This window comes from Zootoca vivipara, chromosome 3, assembly GCF_963506605.1.
Source record: "Zootoca vivipara chromosome 3, rZooViv1.1, whole genome shotgun sequence".
In the NCBI taxonomy this organism is placed as follows: domain Eukaryota; kingdom Metazoa; phylum Chordata; class Lepidosauria; order Squamata; family Lacertidae; genus Zootoca; species Zootoca vivipara.
This window is the reverse complement of record NC_083278.1, coordinates 84,493,003-84,515,367: the sequence shown is the minus strand read 5'-3', so window position 1 is coordinate 84,515,367 and position 22,365 is coordinate 84,493,003. Positions and strand designations below refer to the sequence as shown.

General features: G+C 43.9%; 1 protein-coding gene across 1 annotated transcript in view; it reads left to right on the top strand.

Moving 5' to 3' along the window:
* KCNK17 (potassium two pore domain channel subfamily K member 17) overlaps nucleotides 1-19,675 on the top strand; it is a 36,453-nt gene extending 16,778 nt beyond the window's left edge. Inside the window, exons 3-5 of the mRNA XM_035110509.2 lie at nucleotides 3,793-3,959; nucleotides 10,945-11,113; nucleotides 12,673-19,675. Coding sequence (XP_034966400.2) covers nucleotides 3,793-3,959; nucleotides 10,945-11,113; nucleotides 12,673-12,935 — 599 coding nt within the window. The 3' untranslated portion in view covers nucleotides 12,936-19,675. The remainder of the gene's footprint in view (nucleotides 1-3,792; nucleotides 3,960-10,944; nucleotides 11,114-12,672) is intronic.
* Nucleotides 19,676-22,365: the final 2,690 nt, after the last annotated feature.

Genomic DNA, 22,365 nt, shown 5'->3' with positions numbered 1-22,365 from the left:
CTTCCACTGGACAAGGAAGTGCCTGCCTAAGCTCATATAAAGTATTTGTTCATTTTTAGTGGAGTGGGGGGGGGGGACCAACTGGTTGGAGCTTGATTGTGTATTTACCTACAGGTCACCATGTTCCGTTGTGGATTCCAGTTCTGCGGATAAATAACATCACATTATTTTCCCTCAGAACCAAGTAGTCCAGTTAACATTTGTAAGACAAACACATACATGTGTGCGTACATGTGCATATTTATATTAATTATACCATGTTTGTGTAAGTCATTATCTTTAACCGAGACAGTTAACACAACTAGAGCCTTTAGAAAATGTAAAATCATTGATAGTTAATTTGAAATGAAGTTAAAATGTTTCCAATTACTGCACTGTTATTAGTAAACAATGGCTTACTTGAAGAATCCCCACCTTTTGATTCCCTCTATTCAGTTCAATATGTAAAATTGAGTTCAGCACTTCACCCTTGATGCCCTGGCATCCTGTACATACTGTGACATCGCCACAGTTCTGCTGCATGATTTAGACAGGAGGGCCTAGTGGACAGTTTAACCAAATACATGTAGGTCCACTATTGAACTGCTCGTTATACAGAAATCCACTTATCCGTACATGAGGAGTTAGTACACAAACCTCTCTCTATACACACCACAGATTCAGATATCCAAACAGCAGGACCTGCGTGTAGTACTGTAAAGGTGTCATGGGCTTTGAAGACGCTCGAACACAGGACGCAAGGGAGAAACATGCTAAGAGGAAGGCACGCTTGGCAAATCCACACTGTGATCAACTCCTGCCCGGAAAGCAATGTCCCCACTGTGGAAGGATGTGTGGATCCAGAATTGGCCTCCACAGCCACTTACGGACCCATTGTTAAAATCGTGTTTATGGAAGACAATCTTACTCGGATACGAGTGATCATCAAAGAAGAAGAAGAAAACCAACAAGTAGCCCTAAACAAACCTTACTTTTTGGTGTTTTGCTTATCCGAGACAGCTGTTTCTCCAGAAACCATGGTGGAAGAAGAAGAAGAAGAGGAGGAGGAGGAGGAGGAGGAGGAGGAGGAGGAGGAGGAGGAGGAGGAGGAGGAGGAGGAAGAGTTTGGATTTGATATCCCGCTTTATCACTACCCGAAGGAGTCTCAAAGTGGCTAGCAATCTCCTTTCACCTGTTCCCCCACAACAGACACCCTATGAGGTGGGTGGGGCTGAGAGACTTCAGAGAAGTGTGACTAGCCCAAGGTCACCCAGCAGCTGCATGTGGAGGAGCAGAGACATGAACCCGGTTCTCCAGATTACGAGTCTACCGCTCTTAACCACTACACCACACTGCCCTTTACTATCACTGTAACCTATGATTTGATTGAATGCTCAATATGGTTGAAGTGCCATTTGGTTAAATTGAACTGTTCTGTGGTGTTTTATGGACATCCCTGTGTGTCGTCTCTGTGTACTCTGAGGTTGCTTTTAAATCTCTCTCACACACAACTTTCCTGTTTTCCCACATAGTTTTAGAACTACTTCTGTTTGTGCATTGTGGGTTGATATGTCTTTAGTACAGTGCTTACCATCATCACTCCTTATGCTAACAAATGTGTACGCCAATATAAACGCAGCTGATCAAAGAAAACCATACTTGCGGTGTAGTCACACAGTGCTTCAGAATTCCCCTCTTCTAGAGAGCTCCATGGAACCCATTTTAACATTCTTTCAGGATGCTAAAATGGAATTGGAACAGTACTGTGTGGGTTTTTGTTTTTTGTTCTAAAAATTTTTTTGCACTTTTTTCCCCAGAATGCAAGGTTGCATCTTTAAACACACGCCTACTTCAAAATACTTTCCTGCACATCAAAATGTGGTTGTTTTGAATGGACAGTGAGTTTTTGATATGGGGAAGTGTTTGATCATGTGCCGCACCCAGACATTCTAAAATTGTGGAGACACAGGGATATTGAGCCATTTGCTTTTTTCCATCTCACTGCTATCCAGATGCTATCCAGATTTTTAAAAGGTGGGCAAATAAAAGCAAACAACTAGTAAAATCCAACACGGGGATGGAGAGCATCTTAACGGTGCAATCTATTGTAGGATGCCAAATACATGGTTGGTATAGAGGACAACTTCTCTAACAAACTTCCAAGAACTGCTCCTTGCAAGAACCATCGTGCAAAGTCCCAGGCCCCATAGAATGCAGTTTAAAGACTTATTTATGCTTCAGTTTTGCTTTAGCTCTGTAAATGTGTCTGCCATAATAGTCTTCACAGCCAATAGAAGCAAGTGTGCTATGAAGCCAGGTGACTTTTCTTCTCAGTAATCATTGTGTTTATATTGAATGCTTTTGGTACCTGGCTTGGCTATTCCTTTTTCCTTGCAGGCAGCCTGCCGCTTTCTCCCCCCTATTTAAAGAGTACATGGCCGGGGGGGGGGCATGCAGAGGAAAGAGCAAGCTGTTCCCATCAGGAAGACATGGTATTCTGGTTGTTTTGTTTTGCCATTCGGTCCAATTAACCTCCCCAACCAGAAGCAAACATCACATAGATTTCAGAGAGTTACATCTATAGAGTGTAGAGTCTGTTGAAGCCTTCAAGTGGGAAGGTTTCCTAATTTTAGGACCCTTCTGTAATCTAGAGTGCTTGCTGTTGGCACCTGCCTCCTTACAGCCTTATCCCTTGTAACCCTGATGATGATGTTTGTAATGTTGGTTTGCTTGTGAACAAAAAAGTGGGTCTCAACAGACGCCTTGTTAGCTGGGGGAATGAGACTGACTGGAGGAAATCCAGCATTTGTTTCATAGATGGAACTAGAGTTTGAAGAATGGGAAGTAGTTTTATATTGCATGTTTATTTACAAAAAATACTACTAGCAATAATAATAAAAAGTGTCGCTATGAATCATATCATGACAATTTTTACTGTTGTTAGTAATGCTCTTGAAAATATAGAAAAAGATCCGATGATCAGGTAGAAGAATGACTTGGGCTATTCCTGCCTGGCACCTGCTGGGAGGTGTGGCATGAAGCCATGAGCTATAGATGATGTACGTTAAACTTGAGTTTTACTGACCTCATGAGTTTTGTTTCATCGCTGGTGCTTTTAACTGCTGCTTTTATTGTCATTGATTCTTGTTTGGTTTTATGGTACAGTATTGATTTTTAGTCGTCCTCCCCCCATTTGTATTTTTGTTATGCAGTGCTGAAGGATTGGATGTAAGGATACAAATGTTTAGGGGGGAAAGTAAGTATTTTGACCACATTCCTAAATCCAATTGCTCTGGAGTGAGTCCTAGTAATATTTCAGCGATCCTTTACTTCTAAGCAAGCATTGATTATGATGGCAGCCTAGTAAAACTGATTATTTTATCTACCTGAATACAGCTGATATATCTTTGGCTGGTAGATACGCAGTACTTAACATGCAAATAAAAATTTGTTAACCCTAAATGTGAGACTTTTGTCTCACCACATCCATGCAATAATAGAATTAGAATATCCACTTCAATATCTGTTACTTCAGGCATCTAATAACCTTTTGATCTTTTAGCTTTTTGTACAGGTTGGCTTCACATACCAGAATATTAGCTTACCTCTGATGAGGTGAGAACCTTGCTTCACTTAATGGAAGCTGGGATTTTCTGATAAGGCCACACAAGTACCTCCAGGGCTGCATACAAGCTGTGAGCCTCGTGCCACATATCATTAACCTCTGACCCTCTTCTTTTTGTCAGATAACACTGAAACAGATTTATGTTTTTACAGCCACATTCTTTTAAACTATCAACTTTCCCCTTCCAGGCTATGGAAACCTGAGTCCCAGCACGGTGGCTGCACAAGTCTTCTGCATCTTCTTTGCCCTTTTTGGGATTCCTTTGAACCTTGTCCTCCTCAATAGGATAGGACAGTTGATGCTCTCTGGTGTTCAACTGTGTGCCTTTCACCTGGGTGAGAAGTTCCACTGGCAGGTAAACAGCAAGGGGGCTTTACTTTTCATTTTTGTCAGCATGCATGAGTTGTCTAGGTGCAGATAAAAGTGACATGTCTTTGACTTAAGTTTGTTGCAGGTCAATCAGCTGGCCCGATAATGCAACAGTATGGTGTCTTAACCCACAGAGTGGCTTGTGATTCTGATGTACAGATTCTTCTCGTTGCAATACAGTAGGTGGGGGGAACCTTTGGCCCTCCAGACGGCATTGAACTACAACTCCCATCAGTCCCAGCAAACATGGCCAATGACGTAGTTCAGGAACCACTGGAGGGCCAAAGGGTTCCCCACACCCTGCAGCATGGCCTCCAGAGGCTATGTATAACACTTGCTTCCCTCTGTGTTTAAGTGACCAGCTGAGGGCAAAACTAACAATGCTAGGCATGTTTACTCAGAAGTAAGTTCTATGGAATTCAATGGGGCTTACTCCCTGGTAAGTATATGTAGGACTGCAGTCCTGGGAACATTTTTGATTTGTGGCTGAAAATGGCACCACACTGAATAGTTATGAGACCAAAGCACAGGCTTGTTTATTGCCGCATCATTTCTTATTGCAATTCCTAAGTCAATAATAGCAACAGGGCTGCCCCTGAGGGAGATCAATAGGGTAATTATAAAGGCAGAGGACAACATGACAGAACAGCTCTCTTCTCCAAGAAGCATATGATCAGGGAGCTCAGGATGAAGAGCTGAGGGACACTATCATCTCCCAGCATATGCTGCCCGAGGCAGTTGCCTCACCTGCCTAATGGTAGGACCAGCTCTGTAAATTATAGTTAATTATATTACTGGTACTATCAGTACTAATATACTTTCTTCTTAACCCTCTGTGTACTGATACCTTGTGTAAGTACTTGAAGAGCGCTTCAGCACTTTCTGCTAAGACAGCTCTGGGCTAAAAAACTAGTTATGCTTTCAAAACAGTTTTGACACTCTGATCAGGATTGTGGGGAGTTTTGGTTATTTCGAAATAATCCTTAAAAATTGAGAACTTCACAACTAGGCCTACATGTAGGGTTGCCAGACTCAATAGAGGACAGGACTTCTGTGCCTTTAATTGCCCTGCTCTCTTTTGAGTCTGGAAACCTTAAAGAGAAACCAGCAGACCCTTTGCTTGGAAATTAAACAAAGGGTCTGCTGGTTTCTCTTTAAGGTTTCCAGACTCAAAAGAGAGCAGGGCAATTAAAAGCACAAAATCCTGTCCTTTATTGAGTCTGGCAACCCTACCTACATGAACTCTGTACTATGTTCATTGTACTAGCGTGGTTTCTGTTATACAATAAAGCATTATTTATTGAGGGATCTAACAAGGTTTCACGTAGGTGTGATTGGATAAAACAATTAGTATTTGGTGAAGGTGCAAATATATGCAGCAGCTGCAGCATTTTTGGATTATTTGTCCTTCCCCCAGGGCTCCTAGTCTTTGTCTCCTGTTTTATGCCTTTTACGTTAATTTGCCTCTATCTGCACCCAAACCAATTCCAAGCCTTGTCACAACTATTTAATTTGTACAAAATAGGGAGTAGAAGCCCCACAAATGCAACACTTTGAGAGGAGAAAGAAAGGAAAAGATGGCAGATGCTGCCCAAGGCTAAGTTCTGGATGAAAGGTTATTATTTATACCCTGCCCATCTGACTGGGTTTCCCCAGCCAATCTGGGTGGCTTCCAACAGAATATTAAAATCCAATCATCTATTAAACATTCAAAGCTTCCCTAAACAGGGCTGCCTTCATCTAGTGGGAGGGCGTTCCACAGGGCAGGTGCCACTACCAAGAAGGCTCTCTGCCTGGTTCCCTGTAACTTGGCTTCTTGCAGTGAGGGAACCGCCAGAAGGCCCTTGGCACTGGACCTCAGTGTCCGAACAGAATGATGGGGGTGGAGACACTCCTTCAGGTATATTGGACCAAGGCCATTTATGGCTTTAAAGGTCAGCACCAACACTTTGAATAGTGCTCGGAAACATACTCGGAAACTCATAATTAGGGTAAAGGTAAAGGGACCCCTAACCATTAGGTCCAGTCGTGACCGACTCTGGGGTTGCGGCGCTCATCTTGCTTTATTGGCTGAGTGAGCCGGCGTACAGCTTCCAGGTCATGTGGCCAGCAGGACTAATCCGTTTCTGGCGAACCAGAGCAGTGCACGGAAACACCTTTTACCTTCCCACCTGAGCGGTACCTATTTATCTACTTGCACTTTGACGTGCTTTCGAACTGCTAGGTTGGCAGGAACAGTGACTGAACAGCAGGAGCTCACCCCATCGTGGGGATTCGAACCGCCGACCTTCTGATCGGCAAGCCCTAGGCTCTGTGGTTTAACCCACAGCTCCACCCGCGTCCCCTCATAATTAGGATAGCCAGATACAAAAGAAGATAGGGCTATTGGACCTTTAATAGTTGTGTTGGAAGGGGGAGTTTCAGTAGGTGGAGCTTGAATAGTTAGTTACAGCTACTGAGGTCCCCTCTTTTACACACCTATTAGAGCGGGGGTCCCCAGCCTGCGGCCCATGGGCCGGAGGTTAACCAGCCCACGAGCCGCCCTTAAACCGAGCTGCCCGCTCGGTGAGTCCCCACACACTGTGCTAAACTGGTGCTGCGCGATGCGGGGACTCTCTTCCGCTGGTCCGGAAATCATTTCTGCGCATGCCCAGACACCGGAAATCGCTTCTGCACAGGTGCGATTTCCGGCATCTGGGCATGCACAGAAATGATTTACGGCGCCGTGAACATGCACAGACACAATTTCCGGTGTCATGCTGCACTGGTCTGGCCCATGGAGGATCTCTGCGGGAGTGATCCGGCCCATGCCCAGTAAGCCTTGCCGAACCCTGTAATAGAGGTTCAGGAGCCCTTTTCTCTTCTACATCTGGCAACACCATTCACAACCTGCCCCCCCTAGCATGCATGGAAGTAGTAGTTGTGTCTCTTCCCCACTAAAAAAGCTTTCCGATAAATCTCCACTGTGCTGCTTTTCAACACTGCCCTACTATAATTTACCAACTCCACTAGAAGGAGATGTTCTTCCCTTTTGGCTCAGGTATCTGTCATCAGCTTGTTATATTGCTGGTGTGGAATTCAGAAATGCGCAATTTGTATTTTTTAAATATATAAATATATACGTAGATAAAAAAATTCAACCAGCTGGGGAACTTGGAGCTGGGGAAAGAATCTCTTCCACACGCAGACTACTTTAGAACATTTTGGCCTGATCCTGTAATGACAGTGCTGAAAAGCAACACAAAGTTTGTGTGAGTCATAACTTCCACTAAAAAAAACCAGAACTTTGGGGTAAAATATGTCAGGAGGGGGAAAAGAGAGAGCTCACAAAAATGTGGTGTGAGTGCCCAGCTTGAATGCCTGTCTTAGGTAACTTGTTATCAAGGAGAAATTGCTTTCCTTCATGCAAAGGTTGGGTTATTACCTGCTGCCTCTTCCTCATCATGTTTCCCCCTTCACGTTATGTCTGGCCAGGACCTGCATTCCTCAGGTTATCTACCAGTGTCTCTGGTTCCAAGTATCCAGAAAGCATGACGCACGTACATAGTCCTGCCCCAGTCCCTGAACTAGGCTAGGATCAACTACTGTACTGTGCACAGTATTCCTGAAAAACTCTGCAGTTTTTTCAGATGCTTTGCAATTCCTGGATACAGCAACACATCAGCTCTTTCAGACAAATCCCAGGCCCAGCACAGGTTGAAGATCTGACTCTGTTCTGATGACTGCTTGCATCGCACATCAAGATCCAAACCTTTCACACCCACCAATGCCAAAAAAAAACCCTGTGTTTACTGCAAACATTGTCATGCCAGTGAAAGAAAATGTGCACTCTTTTGCTGGGGACATTTATTTTTCCACTTGCAATAGTAAAAGTTTCCAAACATTTTAATCAGCTTCAGCTGATGCACCAGCTGTGGCTATATCTGGATGGAGATAGACCAGCCACAGTGGCCCAATCTCTGGTAACTTCCCATTTAGGTTATTGCAATGTGTTGTATGTGGCCTGGAAACTGCAGTTGGTAGAAAATAGGGCTACATAAGTATTAACTGGGACTAGGCAATTTGGTCAAACACCAGTCCTGTGCAATTTGGTCAAACACTAGTCTGTTTCCAGGCCCTGTTCAAATTACTGGTCTTAATGTTCAAAGTGGTTGGGTACCAGAGTATCTGAACATTTGCCTTCCCTTTGGAGGCCCTGTTCCAGGTGCCCCAACACAGGTGATGTCGGCTGGGTGGCCATCAGAGCTTTTTATGTGTGGTGGTGTCCCAGGTGTGGAATGTTTTCCCCAGAGAGCCTTGCCTGGCACCTGGTCATTGGCATGCCAAATGAGGGCTCCCCCCTGGCCTTAACCCCCCCCCCACACAATATGCGATATTGCTGTTTTAAATCACTGTTTTTATGCTATGTACATGTTTTTAGTCATCTGATTTTATTCTCTCTCTCTTCTGGAAATGTTTAGGCTATGAGTTGTAGTTTTATTATATTGTTAATTTAGGACATTGCATTTTACTTTTACTTTTATCTTTGAGAGCCATGTGTGTGTAGTCTTATAGTTATTATAATTATATGGCCATATAATTATATATTTATACTAGATCCCAGAAAGGCCCATTTAACATGAAGAGGGGAGAAAGGAAAGGAAATTAGCAGCCTACCATTCCCACATCTCCAGATAAAAAAACAAACATAAAATAAAATGTTATGAAGCAAATGTAAATGAAAACTGGAGAGCATAAAAAAAACATATTTCCTAGAATTGATAGTGCTGTCTCCTTTAATCTGTGAGAACCTTCCTTCAACCCACTTTTGTGGCAGATTGATGCAATTAGTCATGCATCTTTCAAATCTGCCTTGAATAGCATTGAATTTCCCTGGAAGATCCAAGTTCAAGTTTCAGCTAAGCCATAAACTAGTGGGAATAATAATATTCATTTTCCCATCTGTAACTTGAGGTCTCTGAGTCACTGAGCATGACCAGTCAGGGCCAAACCCACAGAACTGTAAGGGATCAAAAAGTGGCCACAAGGCCAGACAATCCATCTACCAGTCTTCTTCCACAAACCAACCAACCTATGTAGTCCAAGCCACAGTGCACAACAAACAAAAGTCAGGTCTGTTGCAGCAAGGTGTTTACAGAGCAAATAACTTGAGATTTACTGGGACTGATGGAAAGATGTACTAGAGTTCCAAACTCGTAGACCTTAGAAGAACCATCCAAAGCCCTCTGTAGGCTCCCATGATTTTAAGAAGAACCATGCTCCCATGATTTTAAGCTTTTCACATTGATGAGGGTTAGAAATGTGTGTGTGTGTTTTATAAAGGATGTGAGTTGAGGTCCTCTATGGTATTGAGAGAAACATCAGATGATGTGCAGACCACCCCAATTACAAGCCACTGCCATTGAGGATTGTAGTGCAACCCACAGCCACACGGAATTACAGACACCTTCTTGATCATACTTAACACTTAACTGGTATAGCCAATGTGGTTCCCTCCAAATGTCATTGAACTCAAGTTCTCATCTTCCCTGACCATTGGCTAGGGGGTTAAAGTCCAACAGTATCTGGAGAGCCTCATGTTGGCTATCCCTGACTTTATTATTTGTTTCATAAAAATTATACACTGCTTGTTTTTTAAAAAGTGGTTTACAAAAAGATAAAACATTAAAATCAAACAAACCCAGGTCAATTCTGTGTCCAGGGCAGCTGTCTATCAGCTCCATCTGGTACGCAGGCTGAGACCCTACCTGCCTGCAGACTGTCTAGCCAGAGTGGTGCATGCTCTAGTTATCTCCCGCTTGGACTACTGCAATGCGCTCTACGTGGGGCTACCTTTGAAGGTGACTTGGAAACTACAACTAATCCAGAATGCGGCAGCTAGACTGGTGACTGGGAGCAGCTGCCGAGACCACATAACACCGGTCTTGAAAGAACTACATTGGCTCCCAGTACGTTTCTGAGCACAATTCAAAGTGTTGGTGCTGACCTTTAAAGCCCTAAATGGCCTCGGTCCAGTATACCCAAAGGAGCATCTCCACCTCCATCATTCTGCCCGGACACTGAGGTCCAGCACCGAGGGCCTTCTGGCGGTTCCCTCGTTGCAAGATGCCAAGTTGCAGGGAACTAGGCAGAGGGCCTTTGACATCTCAACAGATGTCAAAGAGGAAAACAACTACCAGACTTTTAGAAGACATCTGAAGGCAGCCCTGCTCAGGGAGGCTTTTAATGTTTAATAGATTATTGTGTTTTGTTTTTCTGTTGGAAGCCGCCCAGAGTGGCTGGGGAAACCCAGCCAGATGGGCGGGGTATAAATATATTATTATTATTATTATTATTATTATTATTATTATTATTATTATTGCTAAAACAGATTTAAATTCACATCAGAATTTCTAAGCATCTGGGTAGGCTTGCCTAAACAAGAATGTTTTTAGCAGGCAGCAAAAATGCCTTAATTCAGCCTTTGCCTTGAGGCTGGTGATGCCTTGAGTCAGCCTTTTGTCAACCTGGCGACCTCCAGATATTTTAAACCATGCTGGCTACGATGGACGGAAGCTGTAGACCATCTCGAGGGCACCACACTGGCTGACTCTTGAGACCATACTTCTGTCTGCAGACTTAGGGCCAGGTTTGATGTAATGTCCCTGGCTTAATAAATGGTAGCATAATTCAACCAGGAAGGAATGTTTGGTCAAGACGTTTTCACCTTTCCTTCCTCCCATTGCATGGTGACTTTGGCACTTTAATCCTGGTCATTTCAAGTGAAAGGGGGAACTGTGGTTTAATGTCAGTTCACTAACCAGGATGGCAAACCATCATCAAAGCATGGTTGCTGCACTTCCATCAAACCACAGTTCCCTGTTTCAGACACGCTGCAATGTGGAACTGTGGCTTAAAGAGATCAGGAAGAGATACAAGAGCCTTTGCCCGTCTACCAGTCTGCTTCAAGCATTATTTTTGTTTCTTGTTAGAAAGGGGCAGCTGTCTTGACGCGGACCTGTGCGCTGGTTGCTGGCCTTCTGCTGTTCCTTCTGCTACCTCCTCTGCTGTTTACTGCCATAGAAGGCTGGACCTACGAAGAAGGGTTCTATTATTCTTTCATTACTCTTAGCACAATAGGCTTTGGAGATTATGTAATTGGTAAGTAGTTCAGACCTATTATATACTGAATGTTTTTAGACTTAGATAAACCAGTAGGTTTATTTAGTTTGGTTTTCTCTCTTCCTTTCAGTAAGCTCCCGTGTGTGAGTTCCTGTTATGGGCAAAAAAAGTGGCCTTCTCAAGTTTGAGGCTAATAATGACAAGGAATAATACTCTGTTTCTTCAGCTGAAAGCTGAAGTGTCAACATTTGCTTCTTCTGCAGCATAAGCTGAAAGAGGCGGCTCTACTTGAACGTGAAGGGCCCTTGGCTCTGGAGTGCTTATGTGCTTGATTACACAAACACAGTTTGTGAGAGAACAGTTTTTGGCTTCACTTCCACAAACAACCTTATGGCACATTGCTGTGGTGCCCTTTTCAGCGAGGGAAGCACTTAACTCTTTGGGAAAACAAGCACCGAATTAATCACTCAGCAGGCACAAAAAAAGGTTTAGAACAATCCCTATGTGAGGTGTTTCTCACACAATCCCATGTGAGTATGCATGTGTGTGCGCACACACACACACACACACACACACACACACCCCGAGAGAGGGAAGCTGCCCTTTCCTAATGAACCACAAGCAGCTCTCAGATGAGAAGAGGCATCAACGGATGGTGCATCACACAGAATATGGCATTCATTCCAGTGAGGCAGTGATTTGAGGGCATTTGTTTGAAGAAGAAGGTGGAAAAGAGCAGTGTATACAGTATATTCTTTTTAAAGGCCATACAGTCATACCTCTGGATACGAATGCTGTGGGTTGCGTACAAGACAGGTTACGAACGCGCCGAACCCAGAAGTTACAGAACGGGTTACTTCCGGGTTCGGTGGTTCGCGCATGCACAGACGCGCCAAATTGCAAACCGCGCATGCGCAGAAGTGCAGACGTGGGTTGTGTACTGCTCATGTTGCAAACGGGGCTCCAGAACGGATCCCGTTCACAACCGGAGGTACCACTGTATTAAATTATATAATGAGTAAATTAATTTCATTTCCCTGTGTAAAGGAGTCTTGATTAGTCCAATATATAACTCCATCTACATTATGGTATGGCCTGGGCTTTTTGTATTTTCCTTTCCTTAGTACTTGCATGAAAATAGGCCCTAAGGTTGCAGTTCTTGGGTGCATCTCTATCAAGAGCCCTGCCAATGGAATGTGGACTTTGAATCAAAAGGAGGTGCAAAATGCAAATTCTACCTCCACATAATGGGTATTCTTTTTTATGCTGGTGTCTCAACTGACTCAACCATTAGGAATCATGTCTCTTAAGCTACATTTCCCTGGTTCACTTATGCTATACAATCCTGGGTAATGAAATCATAGCTCAGTGTGTCCTTTGAGTTGGTCTCTGACCTGGGTGGTGTCTCAGGTGTACTCTTAGATGCTCCAGACATTGCAGGATTTCATTTTTCTCAATCACCAGAGTGTTCTAGGCTCAATCCTGGTTGATTCAGTTCATCGTAAAATACTCAAGTGGCAGGCTGCTAATCTTTTGATTCTCTCTCGAGGGAGTGATGTTTCATACCTCTAAACAGCTCGAATGTTGTTTTTCCATAGGCATGAACCCGGAGCGCACCTACCCCTCCTGGTATAAGAATGTGGTGTCTGTGTGGATTCTCTTTGGGATGGCTTGGCTAGCCCTGATCATCAATCTGTGCATCAGCTTGCTAGAGAACTCCAGTGGCCTCTGCCGGTGCTGCAAGAGAAGGAGCAGAGACGCAGAGCAAGAGTTAATAAGTGGCAACCCAAATGTCACTTTGGAATCTAAGGATGGGCAGAACTGCAGCACAAAGGACACTAAGCCTGCAGGGCCAAATTGAATAGCATATATGCTTTATTCCACCAAAGTGTTTTGGCTTTTGCTGGAGGGGAACATCCAGCTGGGCAGCCCATCATCAGAACACCATTTCGTGGCACTGGCAGAAGTGGGGCCATGTGGGATCATCCAACTCGGACCAGAGTGGAAATCAAAGTCTGCTCCTTGGGTTGTTCAAGGACTGCCTTACATGTGATTTCCTTTCTACGTGGAGATGAATCTCCTGTGTCAGAGGAATAATAGAGCCTGTGCCATCTTAGCTGAGGGGCTTTTATATCACTGCAGGCGTGAGCGTTGGAAAACCATGAACATCACTGTGCAATTATGGCAACGTGTGGGAGGTTTCCCCCCATATCAAGGTTATTTCTGTGTAGGAAAATTGTGCAGTGACTGTCTCACCTAATAACCAATACTGCTGTAGTATTGCAACCTATTGACTTTGTAGGGTTATTTTCCCAATGGAAGGCTGAGCAGATGCTGCCACAGCCCTTGCCTTTAATAAAGAGCATTTGTACTCCAAAGCGTGGCAGGTTCTGTTGCATATACTTATCACAGGTAACTGCCAGGGGGCTGGCATAAAGTCAACCAGTGCCACTCTCTGGAACCAACCCCGTAGATAGAAGTGGAGCACCAAGTGCCTCACTCTCAACCCACCAAGATGGTCCAGTAAGATACCAAGGTCAACGGTATCAAAAGTTGCTGAGTGAGCAATATCAACAGGGTTGCACTTCCCCTGTCCCTCTCCTGTTAATGGTCACCCCCTCAGGGTGACCAGGACTGATTCAGTCACATCTAGATAATCTGTTTCCTCTAGGAGGGCCTGGTGCTGCACAGCCGCTACCACCGGAGCTCAGGCCGATGGAGCAGTCACAGTGCCACTTCTTTAAGCACAGCAGGCACCACTTTTGTCATTGAGAGCTCGCCACTTTCCCCACACTATATGCAAGTATCTTTTTATATATATACTAACTGACCCGGCCACGCGTTGCTGTGGACTTTTTTTGGGGGGGGGGTTATTGATGTCATTTGTGTTTTGAATGGTAATGGTAACTTACCTGCTGAATCAGACAAAGGTTCATTTGGTCTAGTCTTCCAGTGAGGGTGTGATAGACATTTGTTTCTACCCAGCATCTCATAAGTGGTGGCATCAGGCTTGTCATTTTTAGATACTGCATGCCAGTAGCCATTTTGTTGGGGCTCAGTTGGGGCAGCCAGCCTTACCTTAAAAAAACCACCAGTCAGGGGCAATATCCATAAAGGCAGGGATGAGGGGGAAGAAGAAAAAGACGGCAGAGGGTAGCCATAGAAGCAATAGCAATCCTGTCATGGAGGCAGCAGGTGATTCCAGTTTCCTTCATTGGGAATAAATGCCTGAGTGAGCACACCAAGGAGGCAAGAAATTGAAAAGCATATGGAAAGCAAACCCAGAAGATGGATGAAAGAAAAAAACTGTGTTAGAATATACTGTGGTCATTTTGGCAGAGACCAAAGGGGCTTCCTTCCTATCCCTATCTGGAGAACCACAGGCTTCCTTCTGCTTGTGTCCATCACAACATTTTCTGGAATGCTCCCCCCCCCGCCCCCGCTTGCATTTCATTTAGGTACCTCTTCCACTGGCACCCTCATCCCATCCATCTGTACACTTGCACCATATTGGGCTGGTGGTGATTTTGATGCAACTAAACAGCATTTGCTTCTTTCCCCAAACTAGCTTTTGTACCATTAGGCATTGTCCCATTGTAATTTGATCATCTCACCTATTCTGTCTGCAAAGATCCCGTCAGCAAGTCAGATTCTCTGTTGCTTCCAGCAAGTTCCTGCTGTTTCCCAGGGCTTTGGAGTGGAGTGAGGTAGTCCTAGCAGAAGGAGATTTGTATCATAAAGGGTGGAAAAATCACCCACAGAACAGTTGTCTGCCAAAACAGGGAAGGTTATTCGTTCAAGGGTGACTAAAGAAAAACATGCCCACTCAGCTGCTTGTTGCAGATGACTGGGATTCTTCCACAATCTCCATTGGAAAATTACAGGAGATACTTTAAGGTCTTTAAAAGGTTTCTTCTGAGGCCATGCATGTGGTTTTGCTTAAACAACCATGTAATTAATTTTTTTAAAAATATAATGCTTATTGAAAGTCCCACAACCAAATAAATAGTTCACACCCTTTGAAAACATACATTAGCATTCAAAACAAGTGACCAGAAAGTTTAAGGAAATTCCAGCACTTGTTTCCCAGTTTCTAAACAGCTTTTTAGATTGCCCAAGCACTTGAAAGTGAACAAAGTTATCATGCATCAATGTTATGCTTGGGTGCAATGGTGGCAGGCAAGATATTGGCCTGGTTTGTACATCATGTTGATCCAAACTATGGCTTAGTGCTAATGTATGAGTTTAGGGTGAAGAGTGAGATGATGAAGATTATAATTATAACCATAGTTATAATTAGTGTAGTTTACTTACTATTTGTGTGTGTGTAGTTGTGGTGGAATCCTGGTCAATAAAGATTATTTTCCAGCTCTTCCCACCCCCTTTCCCCCATAGGCTTCTGTGTTATTCGCATGCACCCCAGATATCCTTCTCTGAAGGGCTCGCATGGCTTCTGTATAATTTCCCAGGCAATCTTCCTTTAGCCTGCAGGGCAAGCTCTGCATAGTTTCAGCAATACACCTGCACCTTAAGACTGTCATTCAAAACGTAGGCCTGGTTCACACAACATGGTAAGACAGAAACGATGGCTTTGGGGGATCACATGAGAGAGGAGCTTGTAGACTCTTTGGTCCTCTCTGATTCTTTTTGTTCATATACTATGCTAAGTTATGCAAAGGTGTGTCTTAACATGTCATCCCTAGCTAGACAAATGTTTAATCTGTCCCCTCACTAACCATGACCCATAGGCTGTAGACACTTCACTTAGCCCAGAGCGCACTTAGTGTGGGGGTAAAAAGGGGGAGGAATAAGGCACATGTGCATTTCTCTCCCACAGTCCCAGTTACCCATGGTTTGGCTTAGCTAGCTTATAACATACACATTATATTTATTCTCAATTAAGAATTTATCCTGCATTCTGTAAGCACCAGGCCTTAGGGTGCTCCTATTTTTTGGAAGATTCACTAGACTGAAACATTTGGTCACAACATTATGTCTCTTAAAAAGCTATTAATAGCACAGGAACCCTTTTTTGGATTAGGAATCAGCAAAATGTTCCAGAACTGTCCCTTGGTTCATTAATTCGGATACTGTTACAACCCTGGGCTCAACATTAAAAATCACTGTTATTTTAAAACATTAAGAAAGCATTTCTGTTCATCTCGCTGTATATTTTTTGTGACTGAATTTATGTTTCTACTGCTTTGTGTCATTTGGAATATTTTAACAATTTCAGAGAATCCCCAAATGAACAAACAGAGTGCTGTCCAAACGTGAGTTTAAACCAATAAGCCTTAGATTAGGAAATGAAAACACTAGCCAGCTTTCAAAAGTTTAGAAACCCAGAAAGAAAATATATAAAGCAGCGGCAAGTGTACTGTTCAGGACCCATGACAGGTCATGGGTGGTAGACTCATTCCAATGTAGGAAACATAATTATTTCGAGTTCAAAAAGAAAACTTCCAAGGAAAGCAGCAAAATTTCAGCCAGGATTTCAAAGGAATACACCTAATGCTTCTCAGGCCAGAGCATATTTCCAAAACAGCCTCAGACAGAGTTATTTGTCCAAAGTAATTTCATGGATACAGAATCCAAAATCTGTTACAGAACCTGTGTTCACAAGAATCTCCTCTTTCTTTCCAGCCTTTCAAGGCTTCCATTCATTTACATCTAGGTTTCACAAAGGCATCTGGTCTACCACTGTGGGAACCGAGTACTGTACTAGACTAGGTGGGCCATTGGCCTGATCCAACAGGCTGTTCTTATACAGGCGCCTTCCCACTTATGCACAATCGACTTGCACATGACCGCATATATAGGCTTGGCACTGGAAAAAAGATTCAAACCAGAAAATGGCAAGAGAGAGCTGGAGAGTCCTCGTGGCGCATGAGGAAACCCTCCCCGGAACCTGAAGAGGATGTCAGCGAGGGTGGAGGAAGCCCTGAAGAGACCTGAGGTGGAGCAGAGTTTTGTTTATGCTGCTCAGCCTCCCCGCCTAGCAGCTGGTATATGGGGTAGTGCAGCAGCAGCAGCAACTTTCCTGCGCGGCCTCCAGCCGACCCCAGTGCTTCAGCTCTGGTGGAGGAGAGAGTTGTGTGGAGAGAGAACTGGAGAGCAGGGGGGAAACTGGTGTTTAGAGGCTTTTTAGAGGGTGCTCCTAACTTAACTGATTTTCACTTACGCACATGGCACCCCAGAATGTAACCCCCACATAAGTGGGAGGCACCTTTATACTTGGCAAATGTATATGCTCAAAAGCCTTGGCAGCCCATGGTCTCTAGCCAGTGCTAGGAAAGTTCGTTTTAAGAAGGAACTAGCTGCAGTTCAAGTTCATCCTGCCCCAAAAGGGACTAGTTCAGTTCGAATTTTAAAAAACAAACATCCGTAGCCATTTCTTAACAGCATTGGGAATGTAACAAGCTGTGGTGCTCAAGTATAAGGCCCAAAAGTACATCAGGACCACGCACAGGTAAAAAGATGTCTGCCAGACATCATTTCAACAGGTGTGTGCATTTACATACTAGAAAAGACTTGCACTGTTTAATTTGTGCTAGCCACACACCTGTTGAAAGACACAGTGAATCATTGGTTCCTACCCCCCACCCCCGGCCTCCGAGCCTGTACTTCCTGCTGCAAAAAACACCTGTTGGAAGAAGTCCTGAGTGCTGCAACCTTGTGTCATAGGGGAATTTCCCCACTCTTGATCATTCTGATCGTTCTTCTCTGAACCTTTTCCAATGCTACAAAACCTTTTTTTGAAGGGGAGGCAGTCAGAGTTGTGCACAGTATTCCAAATGTGGCAGCACCTTAGATTTCTGACATTATGTCAGAATTTTATTTTCCATTCACAGCTACCACACTGGGTTGACACCCTCCCTGAGCTACGACATTCCTGGTCAGTCAACACCTGAGTGTAGCTTTATAATTTTGCTGCGGTAGCTGCTTGATGGTGCAATGCTCTCCCCAAGGAATCTTACCTGTTTTTAACTTTGCAAATATTGGCAAATATATTTTTATTCTCCTGCACTTTTGGAGAGCACTAATTTTCAGGCCTATGGTGACACTCCCCCCCTTTACTTTTAATACAGTATTTATATATTTGCGTTGTCTCAATGTATTTTCTTTTACATATTGTATCCTGTATTTTATTGTCCTGTAAATCACTCCAGGACTTCTTTTGGGTGTGTGAAGTAATATGTAAACACACAATAAACTAAACTGTAGTTCATTTCCCTCTCATTTAAACTACAGTAGCTAATAATGCCTCCCTATATCACATACTGCAGGAAATCTTTAATCAATGCTTGCACAAAACTGATTTTTAAAACACTCTCTTTAAGTAATATAAAGGGCTGCTGAGTAATTAGCATGATAATCTTGTGAACCGCCCTGAGATCTTTTAATGAAGGACAGTATATAAATCTAGTAGTAATAAAGTATAAAACCAACAAAGTCAATTAAATCAGGTGTTATTCTCTGCTCAATGTGACAGCCTCCATTGTTTTCTGCCAGTTGAGTAGTATTTCATTGAAGTGGGCAACTCAAAAAGCTCCCATTCCTTGTTGGCTGGTTTTGGAGCATCTCATAAATGTTTGGAGTTAAACTTCAGCTAGATAGGCTGAGATACACAGGGCAAATGCCATACAGCATATGCAACACTCTTGAAGAAAAATAGCTACATTTTTGCTCAGTCACCATCACATTTAATGGAAATGGAGGTAATGGAATATCGCCATTCATAGTTTTCCTGCATGGAAAATCCAGCAGTGTTGGAATCCAACCCTCTTTTATTATGTTGTTATTTAACATTTACTTAAATATTGGTTCTTTTGATAAAGAAAAACAGAGCAGGGAAAGCTTTTTTCACACCATTACCGTGACTGTAATGTGACTTCTTTACTCCTGAGTGATATCAAAGCTCAACATGAGAATGGAACCCTCAGGTGCTAGTCCCTCCCCTACTCAGGTGACCATTGACATTACCCATTACTTCACCCACAGGTTTCATTCAAAGCCAACTCTTCTGCCTTGAACTCTGCGAATATTCCATTTTGGAAACCATTTCCCCTCCCTCTCCCCAAAATAGAAACATCAAGTCTGGCTGCATAGCTCTAACATTTTAAAACCTTTTAAAGATGTTCTTTAACTCCATTTAATCTGGCTTGTTGGGAGTTTCTTTCTATTTGTTTTCCACTGATGTGGAAATCATCCAGATCTTTCAAACCAATCTGATGCTTCCAGCATCTGGAGACAACGTCAAATTCATCTGATAACTGTTATCTCTGTTGCCTTGCAACGTGGAGTTCTGTCCTCAGAAGGATACTTAAAGGTAAAGTGTTTCTTGCATTCTTGAGATGGTATCACCAGGGAAGGGTTCAAACCCGTGTTGACTATAAATAGCTGTAAAATGAAGTAGCACCAAGTGGGAGATGTTATCAAACATTACTGTAACCATTTCCCCCTCCAGTATAAATGAGTTAACTGGGGCTGTTTGTCTGGATCAGTATTCTGGCCCGCTCCAAAGGTTTTGGACCAGGGCCATCTCAAGCATGCCGGGGCGCCCTGGCGTCGTGGTGCGGAGATCGCTCCGGCGCCCCCGCCCCGTTTCTTGCAGCGGCTGGTGGGCTTCCGCGCGGCTCTGCCAGCCCGCGCCACCCAGCCTACCCCTAGAGCCAGCCCTGTTTTGGACTACAACTTTCATCAGCCCCTAGCAAGTTGTGGCCACTGCTGGAAGTGGCACCTGCCTTCTTCACAAATCACACTGGGGGCAGGAAGCAACAAAATTGCCACAACCAGTGCTTTTTTCTTTAAAAAATGTTTAGAGGTACTCTCATTTTCCTACTCATAATGAAATACTGCCCCTCAATGAGGCCAAACTTAGATTCACAAAATGTTTAGGGGTATGCGTACCCCCCAGAAAAAGTAGTAACCACAACTATAACAAAGGCAAAGTCAGGAGATTTTAGAGCAGAGCAGCTGTGAAAAAGCTGAATTCCGTGCTAGGGATCATTAGGAAAGGGGTTGAAAATAAAACTGCCAGAATCATAATGCTGTTATACAAATCTCTGGTGAGACCACACTTGGAATGGAGAGCATCGGGGTCCCTGAAGCCTCTCAGTGCTCTGAGATTGGGTTCTGCACGACAACATGGATCTGACTCAGCTCAGACTTTGTTGGGACTGACTTCAGGGATGCTAGAAATCTAAGAAAAGAATGGACAGAAAATAATGTTCTTCATAGACAGGGAATGTTTTCATAGGATTTAACTGCATTTCCTCCTTTCATTTTATAAGAGATTTGGAAGAACGGGAAAGCATAAATAAACATTCCCTAATATTATCTACCTCTTGTGGCTTTTCTCTTTGTTGTGGCAGGGTTTCCTGTGTATGTTTGGGCTTAAAGCATAATTGCAGCAGATCAGAGGCTATGAAAAGCTGGACTTCCTATTTGTGCATAAAATTATGCAAGGTGCAGAGAAATTGGATAGGGAGGCATTTTTCTCCCCTTCTCATAATCCTAGAACCAGGGGTCATCCAATGAAGCTGAACAGTGGGAGAGACAACAAGAAGTACTTCCTCGCACACGGCATAGCTAAGCTACGGAATTTGCTCCTTCAAGATATAGTGGTGGCTGCCAATGCGGGCAGATATCAAAGGGGAGTAGATGAATTCAGGGAGGGTAACATTATCAGGAGCTACTAATCATAACGGCTATATTACCTAAGTATTAGAAACATCTGAAAAATAAGTTAAGCCCAGCAGAACAAGTTAATGACATCAATCTTCACCCTGTTCGGGTACATCTCATTCCAGATCAATTCCAAGAAGCGGCAGATAAGAGGTCAATCAAAGCAATGCTGGTGTTAGCCCCTGGCATCACATCACAATGATCCTGGCCCCTCCCAGCAGCAAAGTTGTTTTGCCTGGAGCAAGACCATTACCAGCAGAAACAGGAGATAGCAAAACAACCCTGGCAGCCTCTCCCCTAGCTTCCATGTCAATGCTCCCACCAGTTACAACATTGATTTACGCCCCAACAATGCCTGCATCTTACCCACCCAGGGAAGCCTCAGATCAAGGCACAAAAATGGTTGAATGCCAGGATGGTGCTTTGGAACTCGGTAAGCCCAACTTTTCACATAAGGCATCCATCCAGGTGCCTCGGCACCTCCTTTGCCCATGTTGCAGTGGAAGAGATAGCAGAAACCAGCAGATTCTTGTAGCTACAGACTCTAAGCCTCCTCTCAGGCAAGAATTTAGAAGCTCACACAGAAGTAGCCTGATCATAGTCTCTTGCCAGACAAACAGAAGCAGTTACTACTCCATACTACCTTATGAGTGTGGCCCTCCAGTTTTTGCTGGACTACAACTCCCATCATCCCTGACCATTGCCCATTATGGCTGAAGCTTCTGGGAGTTGGTGTCCAACAATGGTGGAAGGGCATTTGGGGATATACTAAGAGAGAGAGAAAATGTGGTTTTCAGGATGATGTGTTAGCTGGAGGTGCTTCATCTTTATTTCTTAATTGCTGTTTTTAGATATGTTGTGGTGTATTTTAATTATTGTTTATAACTAGTTTGTTTTGTTATTTCATATTTTATAACTGATGTTTTTAAATGTTGCAAGCTGCCTTGAATCCCAACTTGGGAGAAAGGTAGGATAGAAATTGATTCAATCAATCAATCAATCATGGAACTCCAATGGGATTTTCTGCCCGCTGAAGGAGTGCCTAAGGTAAAGGTAAAGGGACCCCTGACCATTAGGTCCAGTCGTGACCGACTCTGGGGTTGCGCGCTCATCTCGCATTATTGGCCGAGGGAGCCGGCGTATAGCTTCCAGGTCATGTGGCCAGCATGACAAAGCCGCTTCTGGCAAACCAGAGCAGCACACGGAAACGCTGTTTACCTTCCCGCTGTAGCGGTTCCTATTTATCTACTTGCATTTTGATGTGCTTTCGAACTGCTAGGTTGGCAGGAGCTGGGACCAAGCAACGGGAGCTCACCCCGTCACAGGGATTCGAACCGCCGACCTTCTGATCAGCAAGCCCTAGGCTCAGTGGTTTAACCCACCACACCACCTGGGTCCCTTGAAGGAGTGCCTAGTTCCTTCCAATATGTAAATAAAGGAAATACTACAGGTGCTCCAGAGGAAACTCAGTGCTGGCGCATCCAATCCCTCATGGAAGTGGGGAAATGGGGAAACATTTAATACTGCATTGCAAGGGAAAATGGGAAAATGTAGCATACGAAGCAGCCCTTTAGGAAATAAAGCAGAGAGACCTTCTCTCTCTC